The following is a 24,903-nucleotide window of genomic DNA, read 5'->3' on the forward strand; positions in this document are numbered from 1 at the left end:
GCTGCGTGGCCGTTGGTACATTCTACATTCACACCATTGAGAAACGTGGCAGAAAAAGGCAATGCCCATAGAAAAGAGTTAAGAAAAGGAACTGAAAGGTGAGAGGGGGTTTCAGAAGGGAGGAGGGAGATCTGAAAAGGTGGTCATGGAAATTTAGGGGGGTGAAAGTCATATCCATGCTGCACACCCATTCATTTCGGGCGGTAAATACTGAGCCCGGACAATCCAGCATATGCTAATCAAGACATCAACACAGCATTTACTCGTCAAACTCAGCATCCAGTCCCTCTCTCTCACAAATTCATTCCTTCTGCTCTTTATTTCTTTTCCCCCTTACCCCTCGTTAATTATCATGTGTCTTTCTCTTTGATAGAGAGTCTCTTGCACGAATTAGTACAATATTGCAGCCCCCTTTAAAGCTCAGCCCCCACGGCACCCCATCCTGTTGGATTGGGCCACCTTGTGCACGTATTGGTACCGGGTTTTTCAGTATAACACTTGTCGGTTGCATGCATATGGAAATTTGAGTCTCTATTTTAGTCGCTAATTCGTCCCCCTTTATTTTTTTGCTGCAAAGGCCCCTTGCTGTGTGCCCCCCACTATAACAACTAGGGGATGCTAGGACCTCATGCTGGGGGCAACAAGGCGTTGTACTATTGAGGGAAAAAGGGAGAAATGGACAGGGGTCAGTGCAGGGGTACACTGACAGACAAGACACGCTTCTCTGGTCAAACACCAGCCCACCCCTGTTTTGAAGCTGGAACGATTATGCCGACTTACACTGACCACCTGTTGTATCTATAGATGCGGGCAGCAGAGACAGAGTGGTTGGGCTAATGTGCTTGGAAAGTATGTAATGGGACAGCTGTGATTGTCGTTTAACACATCACCAGAATCTTAAAAATTACACATTACAGAACAAACATATAGATTTATAATGATAAAACAAACATCCTGCAAAAAAATCATGAAACACAAAAAAGTAGTTTTTAATATTTTTTCTTTTTCTGAATTGACGCACATCATTGATGCCAAAACGGTTGATTTTGATGCATGTAGTAACACCCTAAAAACAAACGGTGCTAAATAGCACTAAAAGTGGTTCACTGACTCGTAATCATAATGGGCACCATTTAAAGTGCAATATAGCACCTATGTAGTACCTGTGTAGAACCATATTGTGCTATATAGAGCCATATCTTGTGCTATAGTGGTGCTATATCACTCCCGAATGGTGCTTCATAGATGCTATATAGCACTAAAAATGGTTCCCCTATGATTACAAGCTTTTAGTGCTATTTAGCACAATTTTTTCAGAGTGTAATACAACAATATGTGTAATGCTGCGTTTACACCAACCGCGGTAGAGGCGTGAAGCGCGAGTGATTTCAATGTTAAGTCAATGTGAAGACGCGTTGACGCGTGTCAGGAGGTCCCGCGGCGCCGAAAAGGCGTTCAGCGTGGCGCGGAAGAGCCGTTTCCGCCTCATTCGCGCACGAAAGGCGCGAAATGAGCGTTGTGTGCGGAACGCACAAATGGTGCTTTTTGTGCATTTTGTGCTTCACGCGAATTTGCGGCTGAAGGCCGAGTTAAAATTTTTTAACTTTGGTGGAATTTCGCGCCGCGTTAACCAATCAGGAGCCTTGCTTGCTGCTGTGGTGGCAGCCCCGCCTGGAGTCACTTATTCAACCAACGCTTGATATTGTTCGTAAGCAGTCACCCGGAGCTATACCACATAAGTTCTTATTTTTATAGAGGAGACAGGAATAAAAAGGACCTTGCTTGGAAGAGTGTCAGTGAGGACATTGGGCAACCTGGTAAGTTGTAATACACATTTCACTTTTGAGTCACGTGACGTTTATCGACCTGCGTCGTTTATTTTCCCCCTATAGTAAGGTTACCAAATACAACATCAACATCAATCATCTTGCAAACAGACAACCGCATAGCACTTGCCCCTCCCCTCTCATTCGCACGTCTAGTTCACGCGAATGGCGCGAATTGAGCATTGCCGTAGCAACGCGCAAGTTGAAAAATTTGAACTTTGGCGGAAAATGCACCACGTTAACCAAACAGGAGCTTGCTCTAGTAGTGACGTGATTACAGGAAGCGAGCGGAGTCGCAGAAGCCTATGGAAGGCCCTCCCATGACGCGAATTTTCGCGTAAATGTCTCGATGACTAGAACTTCACGCGCGAATGAAGCAAGTAAACTCAAAATGTTCAAGCGGCAAACTAGACACGGTAGACACGAATTTGACGCCTTTACCGTGGCTGGTGTAAACGCAGCATAATAATTTGTGAAATCTAAATATATGAAAATTGTACACATTCTTATCTTACATTACATTTTACATTGTTTATTTTTAATTGAAACATTTCTTTAAAAATGTATATTTTACAGAAAAATTTGACGCATACAGGTTTGAGTAGCTAAATAATGACAAAACTTATTCAACTATTCCTTAAAAAAACCCGCAAAACCCCAAAAAGACACAATCTGAGAGGCTGGCAATTCTTTTGCTGCTCAAGCAAAACATAATTTCAGCAAAAGTATATATAAAAAAAATGGAAACCATACACCACCTGCACAATAATTATTCTTATGTCTCAAATGCAATAGAAAACGTTTAAAGAGTGGAGGAATTGGAAAATATGATGTCATGAGAAAAATCCCTTACCTTGCATTGTATAGACTGCGACCTCACTGTGGAATAAAGACTCTCAAGAGCATAAGCCAATCAGAATAAGAATAAAGGGAACAGGGGGAAACAAGCTTTCACACAAAACCTAATCCACAGGCTGCTATCAAACAGGCCTGTTCTGCACAAGTATGAGAGGTTGAGAAACTCTCTCGTCCAGCATGTGTGTGAAAGCGAAGGTGTTTGTGAGAGAAAACGAAATAAGTGTGTGTGTGAGTGACTGGCATGCTCTTGACCTGAAGCGGTATGCTGCTAATCCTCTGATCAGGATGCCAGGGAGACCGCGGGGCCTCAGACCGGTCCCTGATAAGAGTCCCACTGACAATAATACACCAAGACCCCAGCCCATTTACATCCCACAGGGTGTCTTACACTCACACACTCCACACAGTTTATGTCAGGCCAGGTGAAACTCAGACACTGACATAAGGATAGTTTAAAAAAAACTATGCATAAAAGCTGAAAAGGAGGAAAGGTAGAATTATAGTTAGAAGAAATAATAAAAGATTTTACAAACACATTTATCCAAAGTGACTATCACATTCAAACTTTACTTTTTAATGTGCATACAGTATGTGTTACCTGGGGAGCGAAAGCCCATTAAAGGACTGTCTGACCATGTGAGAGCATTGCATGTATGTGTGTGTGTAGAAGGTGTAGGGGTAAGTAGCCTTAGACCAGCAGGCAAATACTTACTGTTTGCCTGTTTAAGAGTGGCTGTAGGCCCCAAATCCCTGCACTTTGTTCGAACAAATTGGCAGAAGCCGAGGTCTTGTTTGCCCAGCCTCTTTGGACGGTTGTGGGGAGTGGGTAGCGTGATGAGAGGCGGGTGGTAGAAATCCCATCAAACAGTTATGTTCCTGGTAATAGAAGAAATAGATGCCCTGGTCTGGGAACAGGCCTCTATTAAAAAGAGAGAGGTCTAAAGTAACCAGCAGAAAGACGCATCTGCCTGACCTGACCCTAAAGCAAGAAAAAAAAAGAGGGAAACCAGCGCAGATGTCCATGCTATCAGATCACACAACAGGAGCAGAGATGGTAAGTAAAGAAAATTATTTGATTAAAACCGAAAGCACACAAAATGCAAAAGCACACGGAATGGGTCTAAATTTTAGCTTATATTAGGCAACTCGCATCAAAAAATAAATTAAATCATTTTATGTAGCCCAGCAGGTTCCAAGTCACGCACAAAAAAATCAGATGTGGAACCAGTGGCGGCCGGTGACTTCTTTTTCGAGGGCAAAAGCTTGTCACACTATATAGCCAGTGATGTGTGTGGCTCAAAGGGGTTTATGATAAGAGAGACTCTCACGTTTACGTTTGCCAGACACTCACTTAATCTCGTGTGTAATAAGAGTTTAGTGTTAAGTTAGTGTCTTGCGAGTATTTCGTGAAAGTGAGCATCTCTTTTATCATAAACATTTCGATGCGTGTGCAGCAGGCTCGTATTTTGACAAGACATATAATGAACATGACGCAACAAACACATATTTTGACATGATGAGGAGCAACACTTCGAACATATATTTTGAATTTGCGCCTCTCAGAAAACTCACAGGTCGCCAACTCTGTACAACCACAGCAGTCAAAATGATATAGTTAAAATAAGATCATCAATATTATTTAAAAAAACTCATTTTAGTTTCGTCAAGTTTTCATAGCGCACCTCAATCACGTACCATAACCTGGTTTTCTGTGCGCGCGGCTGCGTGGGTTGCCAGACCTGCGTAACAAAACCTGCCAAGTAGTCATTAAAACTAGCCCAAAAGCATCCAAGTGAACATTTACAGACCAAATACAAACAACTAACGAACAAAATCTTTGGCCCACTGAAAAAATCTTGAGAAAAGTTTCAAAGTAGCCCAATTCTTAACTCCATCTGAAGGACTTGGCAACACATGGATTTCTGCGTCAGTTGTTGTGTTCTCGGTTAGTGTTTTGAATTGGGTTACTACTATTTTGCAGTGCATACGGATTCGGGTTTTGGTGCCGCGATTGTAAATGTAAATCAATACACTAACAATTTAATTGTTAAAATGTAAACTAAATATATATTTAAGGGGTATAGGGCCCCCCTTTGGTATGCATTTATTTGTCTTAAAGGGCCATTTCACATAACCCATAGTCTAGGAAGTGTGTGTTTATGAAGTCATGCCTCAATAATTAAGTGCGGGTGCTCAGGAAATTAATCTGTGCGAGCAGCTCACAGGTCCCTTTGAGGTGCGTGTAGCCTTGCATGATGCCATATGATGATCGTGCCTGTAACTAGTCATGTGACTAATCCTGTTAGTCCACAACACACCCATTTTTTCTTTCTCAGTTTCCTTCTCTCATGATCCAGGACACACATTTCCTATTCTCTCTTCACAGTCTATTTAGATAATCTGCCAGTCTACTTTATTCTTATTTTATTCTAATTGTGTGTGTGTGTGTGTGTGTGCGTGCGTGTGTGCGTGCGTGCGTGCGTGTGTGTGCGCGTGTATACGTAAGCAATAAGGTACGAGAGGCTGTGCTGTATCGTGAATAAGTAACGGCTGAAGGGCGTTGTTAGGCACGACGCGAAGCGGAGTGCCTGCAACCCCTTCAGCCGTTACTTATTCACGATACAGCACTTGCCTCGAGTACCTTATTGCTTTTATAAAACGGTTACACCACAATATTAAAGTAAAAAAAATATTAGTGCAACTTTCATGAAGTTAAATTAATAAAAGCATTCCTTCCGCTAGAAAAAATAGTCCCTGACTGCGAAAAACAACATGAAAGTTCAAATAAAAACAACAAACTGTTTTCAGACTTTGTCTCATTATATGTTTATGTGTTGCTAAGGGTGTTGCTAAGGGCGCAGTGATATTAAATAGAACCGTTGGGTGAAGCGGTCATAGCAGTGTTTTATTGCGAATAAAGCACAACTATTGACCAATCAGAATCAAGGATTGGAACTAACCGTTTTATAAAGGGTATATAAAAAATAACATTATAAAAATTATAACATTACAACAATCAGTGACTAATCATTTATAACTATTGAGAAAATAACATTTAAGATATATTAAGATACTTCAAATGTATTATATTATCATATTTATCCAAATATGAAATTGTTGGTCACTGATTGTTCCATCATTTAGCATTTGACTAAGTTTCGGTGACAACTTATGAACAACTAGCCACAGATATTATTTTGAAAGAAAAAATGTTCACTTTATTTTTCAATTGATGTGTTGTATTAGGTTGGTACACCTTTTCCCTTTCCCTGGTACAAGTTTCCCCTTAAATTAATTCAAAGTTAAATACATTTATAAAGATTTCAAAACTAACCTTAAAGCTTCACGTATTTCACATTTTCCATTACAGAACAGATTTGTCAATAACACCGATTAAGCCTTCATTGTACAGTCCTAGCCTATAACTGAACTTAAGCCCTTATTACGGAGACAGAGATCGCCCTCTACTGAACATCCTGCAAAATACTATATATCAAGGTTGATTAATAATGTCTGAGAAACTTGCCTGATGCAGATGCAACATGCTTGAAAAGCAATGTTCCATTTAGCAAACATGATAACACTATTATAGAAATGGGTAGCAAGCTGAATGAATTTTCACTTCCCGCTGAGCTTTAGGACATTTTTCACCATGGCACCAATCCCGTCAAAGATCAAGTGTAACTTGGTATCACACATGAATGCAGGTGTGGTCACCACCTTATTCTTCGGATCCACATGGGCTTCGTAAGGATCAAAGGTCAAGGATAAATCAGCCATATGGAAAACAAAAATGCCTTGAAATTTTTAATAACATTTACAGATTAGACGAGATGAGAACAGAAGATGAGATGGGAGGGGAAGAGAATAGAAGAATAGAATAAAATGGGTCTACTCTGTACTGGTAGGATATGGTGACTTCTTTAACTGTATGTTTGGCTCCCAGAGCAGTAATAGCTTGTGTAGTACCAGCATATGGCCACTTTCCACCTTCTTCCTCCTCATGACCCACTGTCACATCAACACCAGAAAGAACCTTTGCTGCCAGCACTGGAGATATACAGCACAACCTGGGCACCACAAAACAAGGCATCAGTGGCATAAGAATACATAAGCAATGCCTTAACATTTTTTGTCTCTCAATCTGACATCCAGATTACTTACCCAATCGGCTTTCCAGCCTTATGGAAGTCTTTTAAAACCCGTTCCACCTCCACATTTACTTTACAATCTATCCCATCAACAGCAAATGATGACCTGTTTATTGGAAAGATATAGAAAATAATTACAGAAGGATGAGCACATAAAAAGCAGCACTACAACAGAACAAGAATGTATCTCAGAGGCAAATAAAATAAAAATGTTTTATGATCGAGTTTATCTATAATATTTTAAAAGACAGGAAAAAAGGATTTTTGCCCTTAAGCATTCAAACTTACAGGTTTTTAGCTGCGCCAAAACCACCAGGGAAGATGACAGCATCATGATTACTAGCATTGAGTTTCGCCAGGTCTGTGATGTTTCCCCTGGCGATACGCGCCGACTCTGACAAAACATTTCTAATATATCAACAGAAGTAAAAAGAAATAATAAATAAAAACCATTTTGTGGACAACATTTTAAAGGAATTGCAAATTGTATTTGCAATTGAGTTTTTTCCTGTGGCTTAAAAACTGTGACATACATAGTTCAAACGCAAATGGGAAATTAAAAGTTTTTAATTAAAAATGATTATACATTAAAGATTATACATTATGTTCATGACTTAAAAACCTGAACTTTTTTAACATTGCATAAAACATGTTTATACAAGAACATTGTAGATGGGGCTTTACCTTGACTCTTTATCTACAGGCTGACCTTTGCTGTGATCTATCACGTGCATCTGAGGCACATCAGGAGCAAACATCTGCACCTCTGCACCTCCTCGACTTAGATGCACAAGGATTCTACCAAGAAAAAGCAAAAGATCTCATGGAAAAAATGGACTTAAATTTATCTCAAAAACTGGCTTAAACTACCGTAACAAAGAAGTTTAACATTTCAATAAACGTTTTAATATTGACTATATTTGTGTAATAAGAGCATTTAAAGTTGGATTTTTTTATAAAATACAAGCAACAAAGAGACCTTTAAAAGCAACCGGTTCTGTTTTGAAAGTTTAGACCCATGTCTTAAAGTTATTCTGCACCTACTGTATAACGCAAGAAAAAAATAATTGCACAGATACAGAAACTCACGCTGATGCCTCGTGGACTTCAGTGCCATCATAAACACCACATCCAGATAACACCTAATGACAAAGTGAAAGAAGTAAACACATGTTGGTGTGCAGTAGTGGCTCTTAAACTGGGGGGCACGAAATGGCCCCAGTTTCATGACATCGTTTGTAAATACATTCGTTATAAATTTTGTGTTATTAACCCTTAATCAATCTCTAATCAAAAATATAATAGGCCTAAAGCACTACATTGTATAATTTCATATGTTTTGTAAATTCACATTCTTAGGTTGAGATAGATTTATGTCATGGGGGGCAGTAAAAAAAACACTAGCATCAAACACATATGCATTTGATATTAGTAGTATAGCAAAAGTAAAGGTCATTTTGTGGATGTAAAAATCTCTGGAACCACATCTCATACAGTTTCCCCTGACACCTGTATGTGTTATTCAGCATTTAACTACAGGTAAATTAGGCTACTTTATAGATTGTTGGCTAATCGTGACACTGAATGTGTGGGTTAATCTAATCTAGTTTAATCTTTAAATGCATCATCAATCTTGATCTAAGAAACTCTGGGAAACTTTAGATGACACATCATCTTTATGAAGTGTGCCACAGACAAACCTAAAGCTGAGTTAAACAGGTACCAAGCTGACAGGCCGTCCAAATAACAGCCACGTGCAGGACCATTATTATTTTCACTTAAATACTTACTACAGCGACTTTTGCCCCTGTGCAGTGTGAAGTGGCATGAAATTGAGCAGCCAGCGCATATCTTATGTGCGCAGATCGTAGCAGTGAACGTACAGTAAACATTGCGCTGACAGAGGACATAAAGCAACTCACTTCTTTGCGCTAGTGGCGAGTGAAGCACCACTGGCCTATACCGCCATCTACTGTTTATTGTGCAACCCGCACCAGCCTGCCTGGTTCTGGCTAGAGGGAATACATCTACGGCCAAATCTCGCGAGATGTTGGGTTAGTTCACCTAAAAATAAAAATTAGGGTGAAAACAGCGCTTATTGTCCGCGGCCAGATTTTGAAATTATTAAAAAAATGAATAAAAATAAAGCGTTTAAGTCAGAACAGAATGACAACATACATCAATCGAAACACAACTGGGTTTGTTGGAAAGTTGAGCAAGACAACGTTCCTTATAATTGTTTATCCATTTTTTTTATTGTTGCTGTTTGATATTTATATTTGTCCTATTAATGTCATCTGACTGAATCATTTCACTTGAATATAATCTATATTAAAATATAAACATTTGAAAAAAAGATGAACATCTTAACACAATAGATTATATGAAAACAATGTCCCATTGGTAAAAGTTTTTTTATACATTCATAAAAAAAATGTTCATGCTCAATATTATGCAACAGAATATCAATATTTTATTTATATATCAGTTGAAGACAAAATTGTAAAGAGAACAAAAGGAAGAATATGAAGACTTTCTAATAATAAACATTTCCATACAGAACTAGCTGCATGGAAACTTAAACAAATAGGCAGAGTGCAGTCTAAACAATGAAACGTCTTTGCAGATCCTGCAAATGAACTAAACTGGCTACAGTCTGAAAACACACAACATAAAATAAGACCATTTTTAATAGTTATAAACAAACCTATAAAAGGTCTTTGCAGTGTATCAAAATGACATTGTAAAATGTTTAAATAGCTTAAGTTGAGCTAGTGTGTGTGTACTTTGCTTAAAGGGGACAGAGAATGAAAAAACATTTTTACATTGTCTTTGTTGAATAATGGTAGTCTACTCACATTCACAAACATACAAAAAGTGCTAAACATGCTAAACATCTCAGTCTCATAGAAATTCCTCTTTTAGAAATGTCAGCCAGAAAACAGCCCAATCTGAAAAACTGATGCTTATGACATCACAGGCATCTCACTGCCCTTCCACTTTAAAATAATTGGCTACATTTTTTGAGTGGCAGCAAAGTCAGCCAATCAGTAATGAGATTGCAAGTTAAGCCAGTAGGGGGAGCCAAATAGGTGCAAAACCACTTGTTTAAAATCCCCCACCCTAATAGAGCTATCTGAGAGAGGTTTTTAGGAAGCTTCTAAGGCATTACAGACTCCAAAAAAAATTTTTTGTCTACATGTCACATCACAGAACAAGGATAAATACTCCGTTCAATCATTCTATGTCACTTTTAATATGGAGCCTTTACAAACTTGGACATAACTTTGCTAGCATCCTTCAGGCGCTCCAAGCGTTCTTTTAATTCTTTTCTTTTACGAGCAACGTCAGAATCTTCTCTGAGCAGATCTTCTGCATTGTCCCTTCCGAACATGGCAAGCATTTCATTCTGAAGCTGAAATATGTACTGGTCCAGGATGTGGTACTGGATTATCAGTGGCACTTGGTTAGCCAGACGGTCAGATGTGATCTAGCAGCCAATACAGACAAATTACAATTCTGAAGTCACCTAAATGCACAACTGTAACTAGAATAAGCCAGCATTTCCAGTATAGGCTACTTTGCAAATTGCCTGCATGTAAGTTCTTGCACAAATGTTTGATTGTCATTTAAATTAATTGTGGCCTTGTATTGTGGCCTTATGTAGTTAATTGTATTCCGTACCTTTTCCCACATAGATACCACAAACACACACACACACACACACACACACACACACACACACACACACACACACACACACACACACACACACACACACACACACACACACACACACACACACACACACATGTATAGTAACGAAGTAGAACTACTTCACTACTGTACTTAAGTACTAAAAGACAGTATCTGTACTCTACTGAAGTATTATTTTTTTCTCCTACTTCCACTTTTACTTCAGTACATTTTTTCTTTGAGTTTAATACTTTTACTCCAATACATTTTTTATGTGCTGCGTAGTTACTCGTTACTCTCAAATGTTACGAATCATGGTCACATGGTGGTCTGAACCAATTGGAGATAGTGAAGGGCGACCCCTCCCTCCCTCTCACTCACAAATATGAGCCGGGGTTGTGGACAAATGTGAAGCGAAGAGAGAACCAAAGTGCATGAGAAAGACAGAGAGAAAGAGAGAGAGAGAATGCGCAAGAAAGGGCGAGTGTGCGCGAAAGAAGGAAACCTAAATTCAATGAAACACCTTGTACCTTTACCTATTACCGTTTTATCGACTAATATTTCATTAATTCTGAATTCTCTATCGCCATATCAGTTAAATTAATCTGAATTATCTGAACATTCATGTCCTTGTACTCCTGCTACAGCCAAAGGAATTGTGAGTGTCCTTTAGCTTAAACATTTGAAATAATATAAACAATATTATATTCAAACTTTTGACTGTTTTCTTTAATAACTACATTACACAATACTTGTACTTTTACTTTCAGTACTTGAGTAGTATATTTTAAAATAAACTACTTGCAATACTTAAGTACAAAACATGTTTAATACTTTAGTACTTCCACTTAAGTGCTGTGCTTAAAGAGCACTTCAACTTCTACTCAAGTCACTTTTTTGATAGAGCACTTGTACTTTTACTCAAGTCTGGGTCGCTAGTACTTTATACATCTCTGCACACACATAGCCTACTAATAAAATGAAATAAAGACACTGTGCAATTAAAGTGACTGGACTGGATTGTTCTTACCGACACCTCCACTGGTTTCAAGCCAGCCATCTACACACCTAGCCACCCTGTCAAAACTCCTTTTAATGTAGGCCTACACTAACTTTCCTGAGAAATGTAAACTATGTTTTTGTAACATGTCAACATCTTGTTTAATAAACTAATGAATGTGTGAGAATCTGCAGTAGTCCTTAGCTGTAAATAAGCTGCCCTTTCAAAAGGCAAAGATTCTGTATTACTTTAGTATATAAACAAGTGCATGAATGTTACGAATGATTACCATTAAATAGGCTTTAAGATGCTGCGTCATCTCGCGTATATCAGCACTGATGCTCTTTACCCTCCGAGTCCCAAAGCCTACATCAACTAAGGTTGCGTTTGATGGTTGCTGTTTAACAGCCTCTAGCTGGCGACTGTAGAGAGGATCTTGAGAGTAGACAATCTTCTCCATCTTAAACTGAGATTTTACTTTCTCCTCTGCATTCTTAAACTCATTTTCAAGAATATCTTCAATTGGATCTTTAGCAGCCCTCAGGAGCTGAGAGAATGCCTTAAAGTGATAGCTAACAATGGTGTTCACACAGTTGTGAACAATTTCTGTGAATAAAATAGAACAGATGAGCCAATCAGATGAGATAAAACACATTAGCGTGCATGTCTGCCATTCATTGTAATTCTGTCAATTATTTTGAAAAAAAAAGATAATTTTATAAAAGCAGTTACCTGTGACATCTTTTAGGAGCTTTAAAGCAGGTTCCTCTAGCTCCTCAATGTGTTTCCTGACAATGCTTTCAAATGTTCTGTAGTTAACAAATCCAGGAAGCTCCTTTCCTCTGCGATTTTTAATGTACTCTTCAACCTCATCTCTGAGGGTTTCCTCCGCTATAGAGAATATTTACAAAGAATCATGAAAGATGCATGCACTGGCTGAAACACCCCTCTTTAGCCTATGCAGGTGCCTCCTCGAGGTGTTAAGCCATGCATTTACAATATAAATTAAATAAATCTTGCCCCAAGCTTTGCAGCATACCATAAGACTTGATATTTAATTTCATGTTAACTGTATGTTATCATAAACTTACTTTTAATAGTCTTCTCATCCAGAAGGAGTTTCCATTGACCAAATGTTTTCCTGATTTTGGTAAAGACCCTCATGTCTGAGTTCTTGAGATCTTCTTCTGCCCGTTTTACTCCTTCAAGTACATCATTAAACTGACGAATTTTCTGTAGAGCATTTTTATTACGAAAAAATTACGAGACCATTACAAAAAAATTACCTCAAGAAATTACAAAAATTAAAGAAAGCTAGGGTGGAATATACAAACGTGGCCCTGTCCGTGAAATCCAAGCTAAAGATTATGATCTAATTATGAGATTAGGAGCATCCTAGATTGATTTCAGTGTTTTCACATTGGTTAAATCTTTGATTTTGGCCTTAGTCAATATTAAATATATTAAGGTTATACTGCATTTACACACAATGGGCCTCTTTCAGGAAACCTTTTTAAATATATGAATAAATTCTCAGCTTAAAACTGACTTTCCTGAAACCTTTCCTCAGGATTCACAAATATTTCATAAACAGATAAGAGACTAGGCTACATGCCTACCAATAAATTAAACCACCAAGCTGGCCAATATTGCATTCATAATCAGGAAGAATCGCCTGCGATAATGAATACGATATTGCCTACACTTTAAAGAGTAACTAAACCCTAATCCAACTTTTTTTAGTTACTGATGTGTAAGAATGATGGTTTATTAGTGCTGTTCATTGATTTTAGTAAGTTTTTTGACATTTGGATATAAAGTGTTTCAATACTGCAATATATGGTGTAAAAACGTCTGAGTGCTGCCCTCTTCAGGTTGAACGGTGGCTACTGCAGTTCAATTTTCCTATTGGATGTTGGGTCCAAAAAATTACTCGTGACGTAAGCAGGTTCAAGCTTACCACGCCCTTGTTACGATCTCACCACATTCTTAGTTCGTCCCCTCTATCTCTGTTGGGATCTGCCCACTTTTCTTGCATTTTTCAAATATTGCCAGTGGTTGGAGTCAGGCTCTGACCAGGGGTTTAGTTACGCTTTAAAAAATATTTAACCCAGGGCTGGGTAACTATAGGACAGAACCCATTTCTGGGTTAAAATGACCCAACTGCTGGGTTATTGTTAATCAACCATGTCAAATCAACCAGACCTGGTTTAAAAATAACCCAATATTTTTTAGAGTGTAGCTTGTCTGTAAACTACGTTTATGTGTAGCAAATGCTGCTCCATCTGAAAGCAGGTTACGGCGATTCACTACTAATCACCAAACGGGCTTTACTGATGAGATGCGCATGACAATCCCATTTGATATATAGATTTGTGATATCCATGACAGTTACAAGTTACTAGTATGTTACTACTTATTAACTTCTCCATTGTTGAGTTGTACAAGTATGATGGCTTGTCAATGTAGTGTTTGTCCAGCCCCAACTGTGACTGGACGGCTGTGTAAAAAGGATAGTGATGAGATCTGCGTTTTTCCCAAAGTTAAAGCAACACCATGTAATATTTCAACCTTCATAATAAATTTTCAAGACCCTTGTGATAGTACATCGACTTTAAATAGGTTGAATGACATGTCTACCATAGCCTGACGGAGTCTGTATCGCTTTTACTCGTACTTTAAAACTTAGGGTTTCTGGTAGTAACCAGAGCACAAAAAAAAACTACAAAATTCGACTGCTTTACGGCATACGTCACTTCCACCACACAATTTTTAATTTATGTGAATTTTGCTGGAGGCTACTGAAGGAATGTAGAGAGCAACATCTATTATGTGACCCTGTGGCACTGTGTTATTGTCACGTACCTATGACACGGGCAACCTGGGTTCGATTCCCCTTTAAGGCAATTTATTATATAAACTCACGATCTTGATTCAAAAATAAATGCGATCTTCTTTATAAATGACGGCGATTATCTTGCATATAGTTCCCTGTATTCAGATGCTGCGTTCACGTATTTATCTTTCTTTTACTGTCTATGCCGGTATTTTATAATCCAGGATGCTATAGCAGTCAAACTTGCTGAAACTCACACAGTGTAAAACCAAACGCTATTCATTCACCAATCCCTATTCATTCACCAATCAGATCCGAGCGTTTCTCTCTTCTCTCTTCCCCATTTGCTGCGTTCCGCTGTCACTCGCGTGACGTATAACAAAGCGGCAGACGCAGACCTAAACACATCGGTTTATTGGATTTGGAGCGACAATTTTCACACAAAAGAGAGGAAAAACGAGCACCATTGCGGAAAATCCTGGTGGCGAGGTAGAGAGAGACGATGCAACAATATTTGTTTCGAAAAAGGCAAGGAAATACTTCTGGTCGTTTCTCAATTGGAAGGCTGCAGCCCCCGGAGGTCAAATATGCAGGCTGCATACGTCATCAAGCCTCGTTTATTAGGGTAAACTGAGCATTACATTCGCAAGTCATAAGCATACTGCAACAATTTACAATTAACTAAGTATAATAGTCAACTTTATAATGGTTAATATTCTGAAATAAGACAGTCTTGATGACATATGCAGCTAGAAATACGACATCCGGAGGCTGCAACCTTCAGATTGAGAAATGGCTTCTGCCATGAGTTCCTCATATCAGAAAGTTATAACATGACTGCGTTTCTCCCTGATGCCTCAAAATGTCGATTGTTTAGCGTTTTAAAGGTTTAGTTTTAAGGTTGGTCAGTTCTTTTCCTTTGCGACAGTGCTGCGGCGCTTGTGGACTCTAGGGGCGCTAGGCGTGAAAAATAGCGTTTAGCGCCCCCTAGTGGCCAAAAAGTTCCGCGGTGTGCCTTTAAAGAGTAGAAAATTAATAATAACATGTCCTTATGATACATTGTTTATCAAAATTTCCTTTGTATCAGCTAAGATTTTGCAAATACGAACTTTTTCATGAATTCGATTTACACCCAAAATCATTTTGCTCCTGTTTCATAAATGAGGCCCAATGTTCTTTATATTATGCAGCATGATTATATGTTATTATGTTGTATATTAAAATACACACTGTAAAATTTTTTAGTAGAAAATACAGTATTAAGTGGTATTACTGACAACTAGCTGCCAGTAACTTTAGAGTTTACATTTATGTTATTTACTGGCAACAGTTTTTCAAAGTTAAATTAACATGAAACATTTTCAACCAGCTGCATACTGTAATTACAGCAAAATTTTTACAGTGCAGTAAATCACAAAAAAATTTAAATATTTTCACCATAATCAGGAAATTTTTCCTCTCATGTTTATCAAGAGGAACTCCATCTCCCAGTACTTTAAGTTCCTCAGTGGTCTTTGCTAATTTCTGCTCAAGTTGGGTTCGTAACTGCGGCAGTAAATTCTAAAAGTGAAACGAGACAATAAAATGTAGAATTTACAGCAATCTAAAATCATGTATTTACAACTTCTATGTTTCATATTTTCTATATCAATGTTTTTATGTCATTTAATTTTGCATACTTACAGTAATGTGTATAACCAATTCTTTAGTGAGCCGTTCTGCAAGAAGAGGTACTGTAGCTTTACCTTCCTCAAGGAGAGTCCTAAAAAAAGAAAAATAAATTCGGGGCAATTGCCGGATTTGTATAAGTGAAAATGTATAAAAAGAAGAGAGAAAAAATCAAGACTCAAAAACTTTAACAAAAAAGATTTAATACTACAAAATAGCCATTCAAAAACACTTCATATCTATTAAACTTGCAATATTAAAATCTATAATGACACACGTACTTGAAAATATATCTTGCACATATACTGTGGCAATATTATAACCCTTTTTTATCTCCACACATCATCTGTTTTTTGCGCGGAAGTACACTTTTTGAATAAATAAAGCAGATTTATAAAACAAACTTTCTTGCCTAAAATGTGAATTTTCATTGAAAAACTTTCTTTCTTTTTCCAAAGCTTCGACCAGAGTAATCTTCTCATTGATGTCTTGCTGGCCACGGCACTTTACAATCATATAGCCCTTGATCAGTGGTATCACAAGATTGTTGACGGTTTTGACAACTGTCTCCTCCATGCCTTTGTCCACCAAGTCGGGTTTAGTCAGAATCCCTATATGCATGAATATTAATCAGGATTTTATAAATGTAATTTCATTTTACAAACCAAGATAGGGTTTGGTTAGGGTTAGTTTTAAATAACAAGTAACTAATATAGTAGGCTAATTTGAGTAGCATAAAATGTTACATACCAAGTGTCCTGTTTCCATCTCTATCTACTTTGTTTGCCATCTGTAGTGCTTCAGTGGTGGCAATATCAATGTTTGCAGGCACAACAACCAAGCTGATGGTCTCTTGTCTTTTAATGAACTTTTCAATTAGATCTTTTATCTACAACAAACAATATTTGCATTAAAAAAGGGAGACTTTTTAAATCTTTAAACCCATGACAAACGTAGATATTTTGCAAAGTCTTGCCTCAGCAATCAACAATTATAAGAATATGGTTGGACTGATGTGTTTTGACAATTATTTGCCTCTGTTACCTTTCATACATGGTTCAAACTATTCATCATACTGTAACTTGGCAGCATTACAGTGCTACTGCAGGTTTTACATAGTATTTCCATAAAGAATTATTTCAAATATAACATGTTTTATTCTGTCTGGCAACAGTTTACTTATCTCTAAATGTGCATACAGAGTATCAGGTTTAGTCTTACTTGTATCCCAATGTCTTTAGGCTGGTTACCAGTGGCAACCCTAGCAATTCCTGGCAGGTCAATGAGAGTAAGATCAGGAACATCACAGGACTTGATTTCCAGAGTGATCATCTCATGACTGATTCCTTCTCCTTGTCCAGCCAATGCTGTCTGAGCTACATACACAATACAACGTTATGCTGACATCACCTCAAAGATGATGAAACACAATTGATTTAACTTTTAAAAATAAAATAAAATAAGTCAATTTAGAAACCATGTAATACAAACCATCTAGGACAGCCTTCTCTATTTCTGCTGGATTCTTCAGTTTCTTTATTTTATCATTATATGACAATAATCCATGCCAGGTAACATTCTTTGTAACTTTCTTCAATTTCAGTACAAGAGGACATCGTGTGACAATACCTGTGTTAACAGATAGTTAGCAATCTAGTTAGCAATCTATTTATCAAGGCTAATTTAGCTGAGAGAGCTTTTTTAGAGAGAGAGAGAGAGAGAGAGAGAGAGAGAGAGAGAGAGAGAGAGAGAGAATTGCAATGTGTAAACATGCAGTCTGCAGATCACTGTACTTGAATTATGTTTGAATTGTATTACCTGTTCCTCTGGGCAGTCCCACACCTGACAGAGCCTCCAATACAGAACTCTTTCCTGAGCTCTGGTCACCTATAACAGCAATAGCTGGCAGATTCAGGTCCTTCTCGACACCAAGTGACCTGAGTCTGTCCACTAGGTCAATACAGGGACGCACCTTTTCTTCATAGTATTCATTCAGACCACTACTCATAATTTCTTGTTTTGAGGAACTGTGTTGAGACATGTTTAAACTATATGTTGGTCCTGCAAAATATAATGTTTTAGTAAGTGTTTTTTTTTTCTATTTAGGCCTATTTGATTTTTAAAAAACAAAATAAACACCAGTCTACTAACACAGTCCAACAGTGATGCTGTACAGTAGAATTCCAAAAGTGAAGTTGCAGTTCATTACAGCCAGGAAAGTACTGCGTAAGTACAGCGAATTGTGTACAGTGTACCTTTCTGTAATTATAGTGTACTTATAAAGTACGTACGTGTAATTATAAGGGAACAATTCATTATATTTGGGGAATATAGGGGTAACAACCAGGAAAATTCAAGTAATATAAGCAATAAGTATTTTATAAGGGCAAACTATTTTAATATTACATGGTATATATGACCTAAACTCTAAAAATGGCTGGGTTAATTTTGACCCATAATGGGTAAATATTGGACAGAACACGTGCTGGGTTAAAAATTTATTTTAACCCAACTGCTGGGTTATTATACCCCATGGTTGCATAACAACAACCCAACATTGGGTCATTTTTAACCCAGCATGCGTTCTGTCCAGTATTTACCCATAATGTGTCCAAAAAAAAAACCAGCCATTTTTATAGTGTGTATATGCTAAAAACATGGAAAATTACAAATTATTTATACAGTAAGTATTTTTTAACTTTGGGCTAACTGTTCAAATATTAGGCCTACGTGACATGCAAAACAACAATCAATATGTTTGAGAGCAATTTAGTGAAAACACACACATTCACTGAATTGGCTCAATCACATTTCTCTCCACATATAGCTGGTGTGTGGTGATCTCACTGGCGTCGTAGTACCATAGCTGCTTACACATGGATTCTTCAAACTGTGTTGATTCAGAAGAGACCTCTGAAGGAACATAAATTCCCTCTACTAGATTAAAACGCAGGGGTGATAGGGCCTTTTCTGTCACTGGTCCGAGGCTTTGGAACAATCTACCAATAAATATCAGAATTGCTCCCTCCATAGGTATTTTCAAGTCTTTATTGAAAACTCATTTGGTTTTTTTAGCTTTTGTAAATGATCATGTTTAAAGGTGTTGTTAGTGGCGTGTGTAATTATGTGTATTGTCCACTGGCATACGTCATTTGTGTTTTGTCAACTGACAAATTGCGACCCATTGTCATGATTTCGGTCTTACCAGTTTGGTGTGTGCCTGTTTTCCTTTGTTGTCTTGTATGTTTGTCTCACAGATCCACGTGCGCGTCTCTCACAGGTGTTCCCTTTCGCTGTGATTTCCTCACTATGTCATCCACACCTGAAGCTTGTTTGATCCCCAATCGGCAGTAGTATATAACTCTCTTTTTCCCCTCAGTATTTGCGAGTCTGTCATTGAATGTACTAGTGGTGCTTCTGATGCATATCGCCATCTTGTCCTATCTTGTTAATTCTCAGTTTTTGTTCACATATATTAGTCTGTGTTATCTGCTGTCTCACTTCGCAGACTTCCAGCCACCTAAGCTGCTACGATCTTCACAGCCCTGCAATCAGCCTGCTCATAAATTAGAGATCTTCTTCGCTGTGGAGATATTGGTATACTACGAGTCAAAATTTTTCTGCTCTACTGCTGCACACAGCTGAGTTGACTTTTGATTCATTGGATTTCTATTGCTGTCAGCAGGACATTTTTATTGTTCATCTACCTCAGCCGCTTTGTGACTTTGCTGTGTTTTACATCTCCAGCGAGCTGCCCAGTACTGAGCGCTGTCCAGCGCTTTCTCTGCTAATGTTGTTTCCCCTTTCTATCACAGCTCTGGACTGTTGCTGCTGGTGAACTGTCCCTTTTGGGTTGGTGCCGTGGTTCAGTTCGCTGAATAATTCCATGGCGGTTTAATTATTCCCCTTCCCTGTGGCTCCCGTTACGCGGCGCTCACGAGAGCGGTCTACGTGCCCTGCCCCATATCGGGGTCCCCCAGTCTTCACCCTGAGCCCTAATAGCCAGGGATATTTCTTTGTGCTCTTTTCCCCGGGAATCTGATTTGACTTTTGGTGGCTGAGGGACTTTTCTGTGTGAGCTTATAATAAAGAACTCTGCTCTGGAATCCTGTGTTTGTGTTCCTTACACCCATGTACTGTACTTTCTCATGCGCTTGGCCGGTTTGTATTTTAATTGTTTTTATATGTGAGTTTTTTTTATGATAATCTTGTTTTCTCGTGTTTGGTTTACTTGTATGCCTTGTTCAGCACTTTGGTCAGTCTGGTGACTGTGTAAAATGTGCTCTATAAATAAAAGAACTAGAACTCTAAAATGGTTGTAAAGTGCGCTGGGTCTTCCTTTAATCATACACCACATATCTTTTTGGAATAATATAGGTATTAATTTAGCCATAGGCATTTTTTTAACCATGATGGAGATTACTGAAAAACAAAACTTAAAACTCAGGAAAATTAGTTAATGAGTTTATGCTATTTATAAGTACAAAATTCATTTTGAACAATTTATTTAGAATTTTTAATAAAGGTTACTTACCTTAAGAAAGAAAAAAGTACAGGATTTTGTTGGTTCATCAAGCAAAATTAAAAATAGGAAAGCCAACTATGGTGAAAACAAGGCAAGAAAAACTTAAACTATTTTCTGTAGTTACTGTGTAAATCGACCCTTGTTTTGTGTTGGTACAGTTTAAGTCAAACTTGTTACACCCTTGTTTCACGTAGTTACAGAGTAAGTACAACATCTGCAGGCTGTAAATTAAAGTGACACTTGTTACCCCCTTGTTTCACCAACCTGATCTCATGAATCTCCACGGGATAGTCATGGAATGTTTTGCATTTGTCTGTAGCCCCACCACAGACTTTCTTTTCCAAGGCATTCTCACAGATTGGTTACTCAACTGTTTTGTCCTATTTTCTTACCATTGTCGCTTTGGTTTAGGGTTAGATTTACATAAAATGACAATTGAGCAAAACATTCTGTCACTATCCCATAGAACTTTGTAAGATCATGTTGGAAACAAGGGGGTAACAAGTTTGACTTAGGTACTATTCGGACTGGATTAGTTTTACATATAGGAGGTGGGGTAAAGCAATTTTTATCAGAGCTTCTCAGTGATTTTAGTCCCGTCCGAATGCTCCATGTCAGTAATCATTACGGACAATGTCAGTAAAGATTACGGCGACTTTTACCTTCTGTAAAAAGGTCCGGAGAAACTACCTCAGGTAATACCAATCCAGTGCGAATAGACCAGCTGTAAATATACACGTAAATTGCATCATTTCCTGTTACTTTGCGGGTTTCTTTTAAATATAAAAGCGCTTAAAGAAGCATTTACTTGCGTTCTAGACGGAAAAACAAGTCACTGGTAAGTCAGTTCCTGAATAATAACACACAAATTAAAAAAAAAAGTCAAATTTACTTCTCAGAGGTGCGGAACTGTTTCTGAAACTGACGTTCTCCTCAAACTGAAATTAAACACAGTGTTTTGTGTTTTCCTCATCTGTTTCATGTTGTTTGCACATGTGATATCAGGAAGCAAGGTAAAATGTGCATGTGACGACGAGAGGTGACACGTTGCGCAATCGAGTTTCCCCTCCCATTTCCCTGTTTTACTGAGATTTCTAATCCTGTCCAAATTGACCATTAATATACTGACGTCCTGTGGTAAAATTACATTGCGCCATCTACCCCTGTAAAACTAATCCCGTCCGAATAGGGCTTTACACTGTAACAACACAAAACAATGGTATATTTACACAGTAACTACAGAAAGGTTTTAGATTTTCTTGCCTTGTTTTCACCAAACACTGTCACGGTGTTCCGTGTCATGTTTTGTGTCTTTTCTATATTGTCATCACCTGGACACTTGTTAATTATCACATCATTCATTCCACCTGTGTGTCATTAGTCTTTGTGTATTTATACCAGTGTTTGTGTCACACTCATTGCCGGATCATTGTCATTGCTTACCATGTCTGTTTCCCGTATTACTTGTTCTGGATGTTACTATGTTTTTGCTACCCTGTTACTCCTCGTGTTTTTGTTTCCCCATTTTATTATTAAATGTTATTTATATTTTGAACTCTGCGTTTGCGTCCTGACTCACGTCCCGTGTCATGACAAACACAGCATACACAGAGTTGAATGTACACTGCTGGTGTTTATATGAGTACCACTAGACCTGATGGTGCACATATATATATACACCAGCAGTGTACATTTAACACTAATGATTTTGCTAAGATAGTTGCCTTTCTTATTTTCAACTTTGCTTGATGACCCAACAAAATCCTGTACTTTTTTCTTTCTTAAGGTAAGTAACCTTTTCAAAGGTCTACAACAATGACAGAGGTCTCTTCTGAATCAGCACAGTTTGCATAATCCATGTGAAAGCAGCCATGCTACTATGACAACAGTGCGATCACCACACACCAGCTATATGTGGAGAGTAGTGTGATCGAGCCAATTCAGTGAATGTGTGTGTTTTCGCTAAATTGCTCTCAAACATAAGATTGTAGTTTTGCATGTAGCCAAGACCATAATATTTATATAGTTAGCCCAAAGTTAAAAAAATACTTACTGTATAAATCATTTGTAATTTTCAAGGTTTTTTGCATATAAGTCATACATACCATGTAATATTAAAATAGTTTGCCCTTATTTATAAAATACTTACTGCATATATTATTTGTATTTTTCGTGGTTGTTACCCCTTAATCCCCCAAATATTATACATTGTTCCCTTATAATTACACGTACGTACTTTATAAGTACACTATAATTACAGAAAAGTATGCTGTAAATTTGCTGTACTTACTTTCCGGCTGTAACCTTAAACGTTACCCTTTGATATACCCTGTTTAATAGTCTATTTCTCTTGGTGCTGACTAAGTTGCATGTTAAAAGTACATTATATGGCTTGTATTTCTGTGTAGAACTAAGTATATTTACTGATGTACAGCAAAGTGAATATGCTATATTATACATACTGTAATGTATAGCATACTGTACTACCACACTAGCTTATTTCTATAATTTCCTTTCTGAATATGCGTCTATTAAGTGTCTACATCACTTAACTACTTACTTTAAGCATATGCCAAGTAAATTTACTGGTTACACATTTTAGGAGACACGTTACTCTTTTAAATTATGTCACGTGAGTAGCATCCTTATAATAAACTTTTTTAAAAATCAGTCAAAAACAAGGTTAAAGTAGACAAAATTAACATTTAACAGTTCTCCTTAAAGTTGAAATAAATGTTTAATTTCGCTATATTAAAGAAACAGAGCTCAAGACAAAGACCGGTATACTCACTGGACAGCGAAGGCACAGCCATATGAAAAAAGGACTGGGACGCAAATTGCTTTTAAACGTAGGTTTCGGTTTCATTTATCTGAAAGTGTGCACACCATGTAGTGATTCATTTCTCACAAAACAGCTAGGCAATGTTGAAACCCAACGCCAAGTGCAACTTGATGCTTACTTTTATTATTTGATCATTCATTTCCAATAGGCTAAATCCGCGATGGATTGGGTAGATTTTTATAGGCTATGCTAATCGTAATAGAGAATACTTTACAAAGTCAAAGTCATAAATGTTTAATACAATAAAAGGCGTGGCAATAAAGGATGGTGTTGAAATCGCTTTATCTTCAAAAGGAAAACGAACCTTTAAAACAGAAAAGCGTGAAACATGACGGATTGATGGCCCTTATGAAAATTATGGTTTTGTTTTAAAGTGTAACCATGTTTTTTTTTTTTTTTTTTTTTTGCATTAGCCCCTACTATTAGCAAAACCACATTGTTGCACTTTATAATCCGGGTCAATGAACGAGTCATAATGAACTAATAGCCTACCTACATTAATTCTTACTAAAATATAATGTAATGATGAGTTAAGGCAAGTACTAATCATAATCTAATGAAGAGTCATCATTAACTTCATCATGACGTATGACTTAACACATGAATTCATTGTTAATTAATACATTAACTAACAACTAAAAAACACGTAATAGACTCTAAGCACAAGCAAAAATGTTAAAAGAGTAATCTCTATTTAACTGTACTGTATGTGATTGTAACATTTCTCTCTCTCAATTTTAACTGACAATAGTGCTCTATCACTCTGCATCAGGAGTGAATGTAGTAAATTGAGAACCAGCTGTATTTGCTTATAGCACCATCTAGTGGACATTTAATAACATTGTTTCTTGAAATAGTAATTAAATCAGGCATTATTACTAGCCTTTATAGGACCCAGCTAAGAAGAACTTAGATGTTATAGTCTATAACAGTGATTGTAACTCACCTTCTGTTGGAATTCAATGGATATTGAACAGTAATCTAACTGTAATTGTAAAATGGAAATGGGTAAAAATTGGCATTAAAAGGTTGGCAATAAAAGACAGGAAATTTTTTTTGAATGTTACAAAATCAAGACAGATAATTATATCCAGAGGCGGACACTACTTGAGTACTTTGAGTAAATTTTCCAAGCATCTGTGCTTTATCAGAGTGTTTGTCTTCAGTGGGAAAAAAATACTTTCAAGCATAGAATCATACTGTGTATTCCTTTAATATTGCATATTAAAATTTATTGAATCCATAATTACATAAAAAATGTGTACTTTTACTTTCTTGAGTAAAAGTTCAATAGTACTTTTTACTTAAGTAAAAGTAAAAAAAACTAGATGTTTAATGTACTTAAATATTAAATATAAACTGAAACTGAAAATATGAAGTAAAAATTATGATAATATGCTTTGGAATGTATATGTTTTCCAAAGAAAAACACTGATAAAATACGAATACATGAAAATTACTTTTATGTAAACTAAAAATATTTAAGTAATATTTAAGTAGT

The 24,903-nt window shown here is 37.3% G+C and overlaps 2 protein-coding genes across 3 annotated transcripts; both read right to left on the bottom strand.

The window, feature by feature from the left end:
* Positions 1-5,876: 5,876 nt before the first annotated feature.
* Positions 5,877-8,759, bottom strand: gatd3 (glutamine amidotransferase class 1 domain containing 3). 2 transcript variants are annotated; one of them, XM_055216098.2, is made up of 7 exons: positions 8,626-8,759; positions 7,925-7,977; positions 7,520-7,633; positions 7,124-7,243; positions 6,849-6,941; positions 6,598-6,754; positions 5,877-6,431 (listed from the first exon to the last, which is right to left on the bottom strand). In XM_055216098.2, the coding sequence occupies exons 1-7, from the start codon at positions 8,743-8,745 to the stop codon at positions 6,303-6,305; spliced, it is 786 nt and encodes a 261-aa protein (XP_055072073.2). In that variant the 5' UTR covers positions 8,746-8,759; the 3' UTR covers positions 5,877-6,302. The 2 variants fall into 2 exon arrangements, with proteins under 2 accessions (XP_055072073.2, XP_055072075.2); XM_055216100.2 differs by lacking the exon at positions 7,520-7,633.
* Positions 8,760-10,072: 1,313 nt separating this feature from the next.
* On the bottom strand, positions 10,073-23,500 carry LOC129452059 (interferon-induced GTP-binding protein Mx). The gene is made up of 12 exons (XM_073855256.1): positions 23,352-23,500; positions 17,854-18,096; positions 17,527-17,664; positions 17,257-17,411; positions 16,786-16,924; positions 16,448-16,646; positions 16,051-16,129; positions 15,805-15,927; positions 12,623-12,764; positions 12,264-12,422; positions 11,821-12,137; positions 10,073-10,325 (listed from the first exon to the last, which is right to left on the bottom strand). Exons 1-12 carry the CDS (start codon positions 23,371-23,373, stop codon positions 10,089-10,091), a joined length of 1,953 nt encoding a protein of 650 aa, XP_073711357.1. The 5' UTR covers positions 23,374-23,500; the 3' UTR covers positions 10,073-10,088.
* Between the last annotated feature and the right edge of the window lie 1,403 nt (positions 23,501-24,903).

This window comes from Misgurnus anguillicaudatus, chromosome 17, assembly GCF_027580225.2.
Source record: "Misgurnus anguillicaudatus chromosome 17, ASM2758022v2, whole genome shotgun sequence".
NCBI classification, from domain to species: domain Eukaryota; kingdom Metazoa; phylum Chordata; class Actinopteri; order Cypriniformes; family Cobitidae; genus Misgurnus; species Misgurnus anguillicaudatus.

Excerpts from the sequence above, each read along its gene's own strand:
- gatd3 (XM_055216098.2), bottom strand. The coding sequence starts at position 8,745 with ATGTCCTCTGTCAGCGCAATGTTTACTGTACGTTCACTGCTACGATCT. Across the intron at positions 7,978-8,625 it reads CAGGGGCAAAAGTCGCTGTA|GTGTTATCTGGATGTGGTGT; the intron begins GTAAGTATTTAA and ends CTTTGTCATTAG. Across the intron at positions 7,634-7,924 it reads GAAGTCCACGAGGCATCAGC|AATCCTTGTGCATCTAAGTC; the intron begins GTGAGTTTCTGT and ends TTTTCTTGGTAG.
- LOC129452059 (XM_073855256.1), bottom strand. The coding sequence starts at position 23,373 with ATGGCTGTGCCTTCGCTGTCCA. Across the intron at positions 16,647-16,785 it reads AGATGGAAACAGGACACTTG|GGATTCTGACTAAACCCGAC; the intron begins GTATGTAACATT and ends TCATGCATATAG. Across the intron at positions 15,928-16,050 it reads AATTGGTTATACACATTACT|AATTTACTGCCGCAGTTACG; the intron begins GTAAGTATGCAA and ends TTTCACTTTTAG.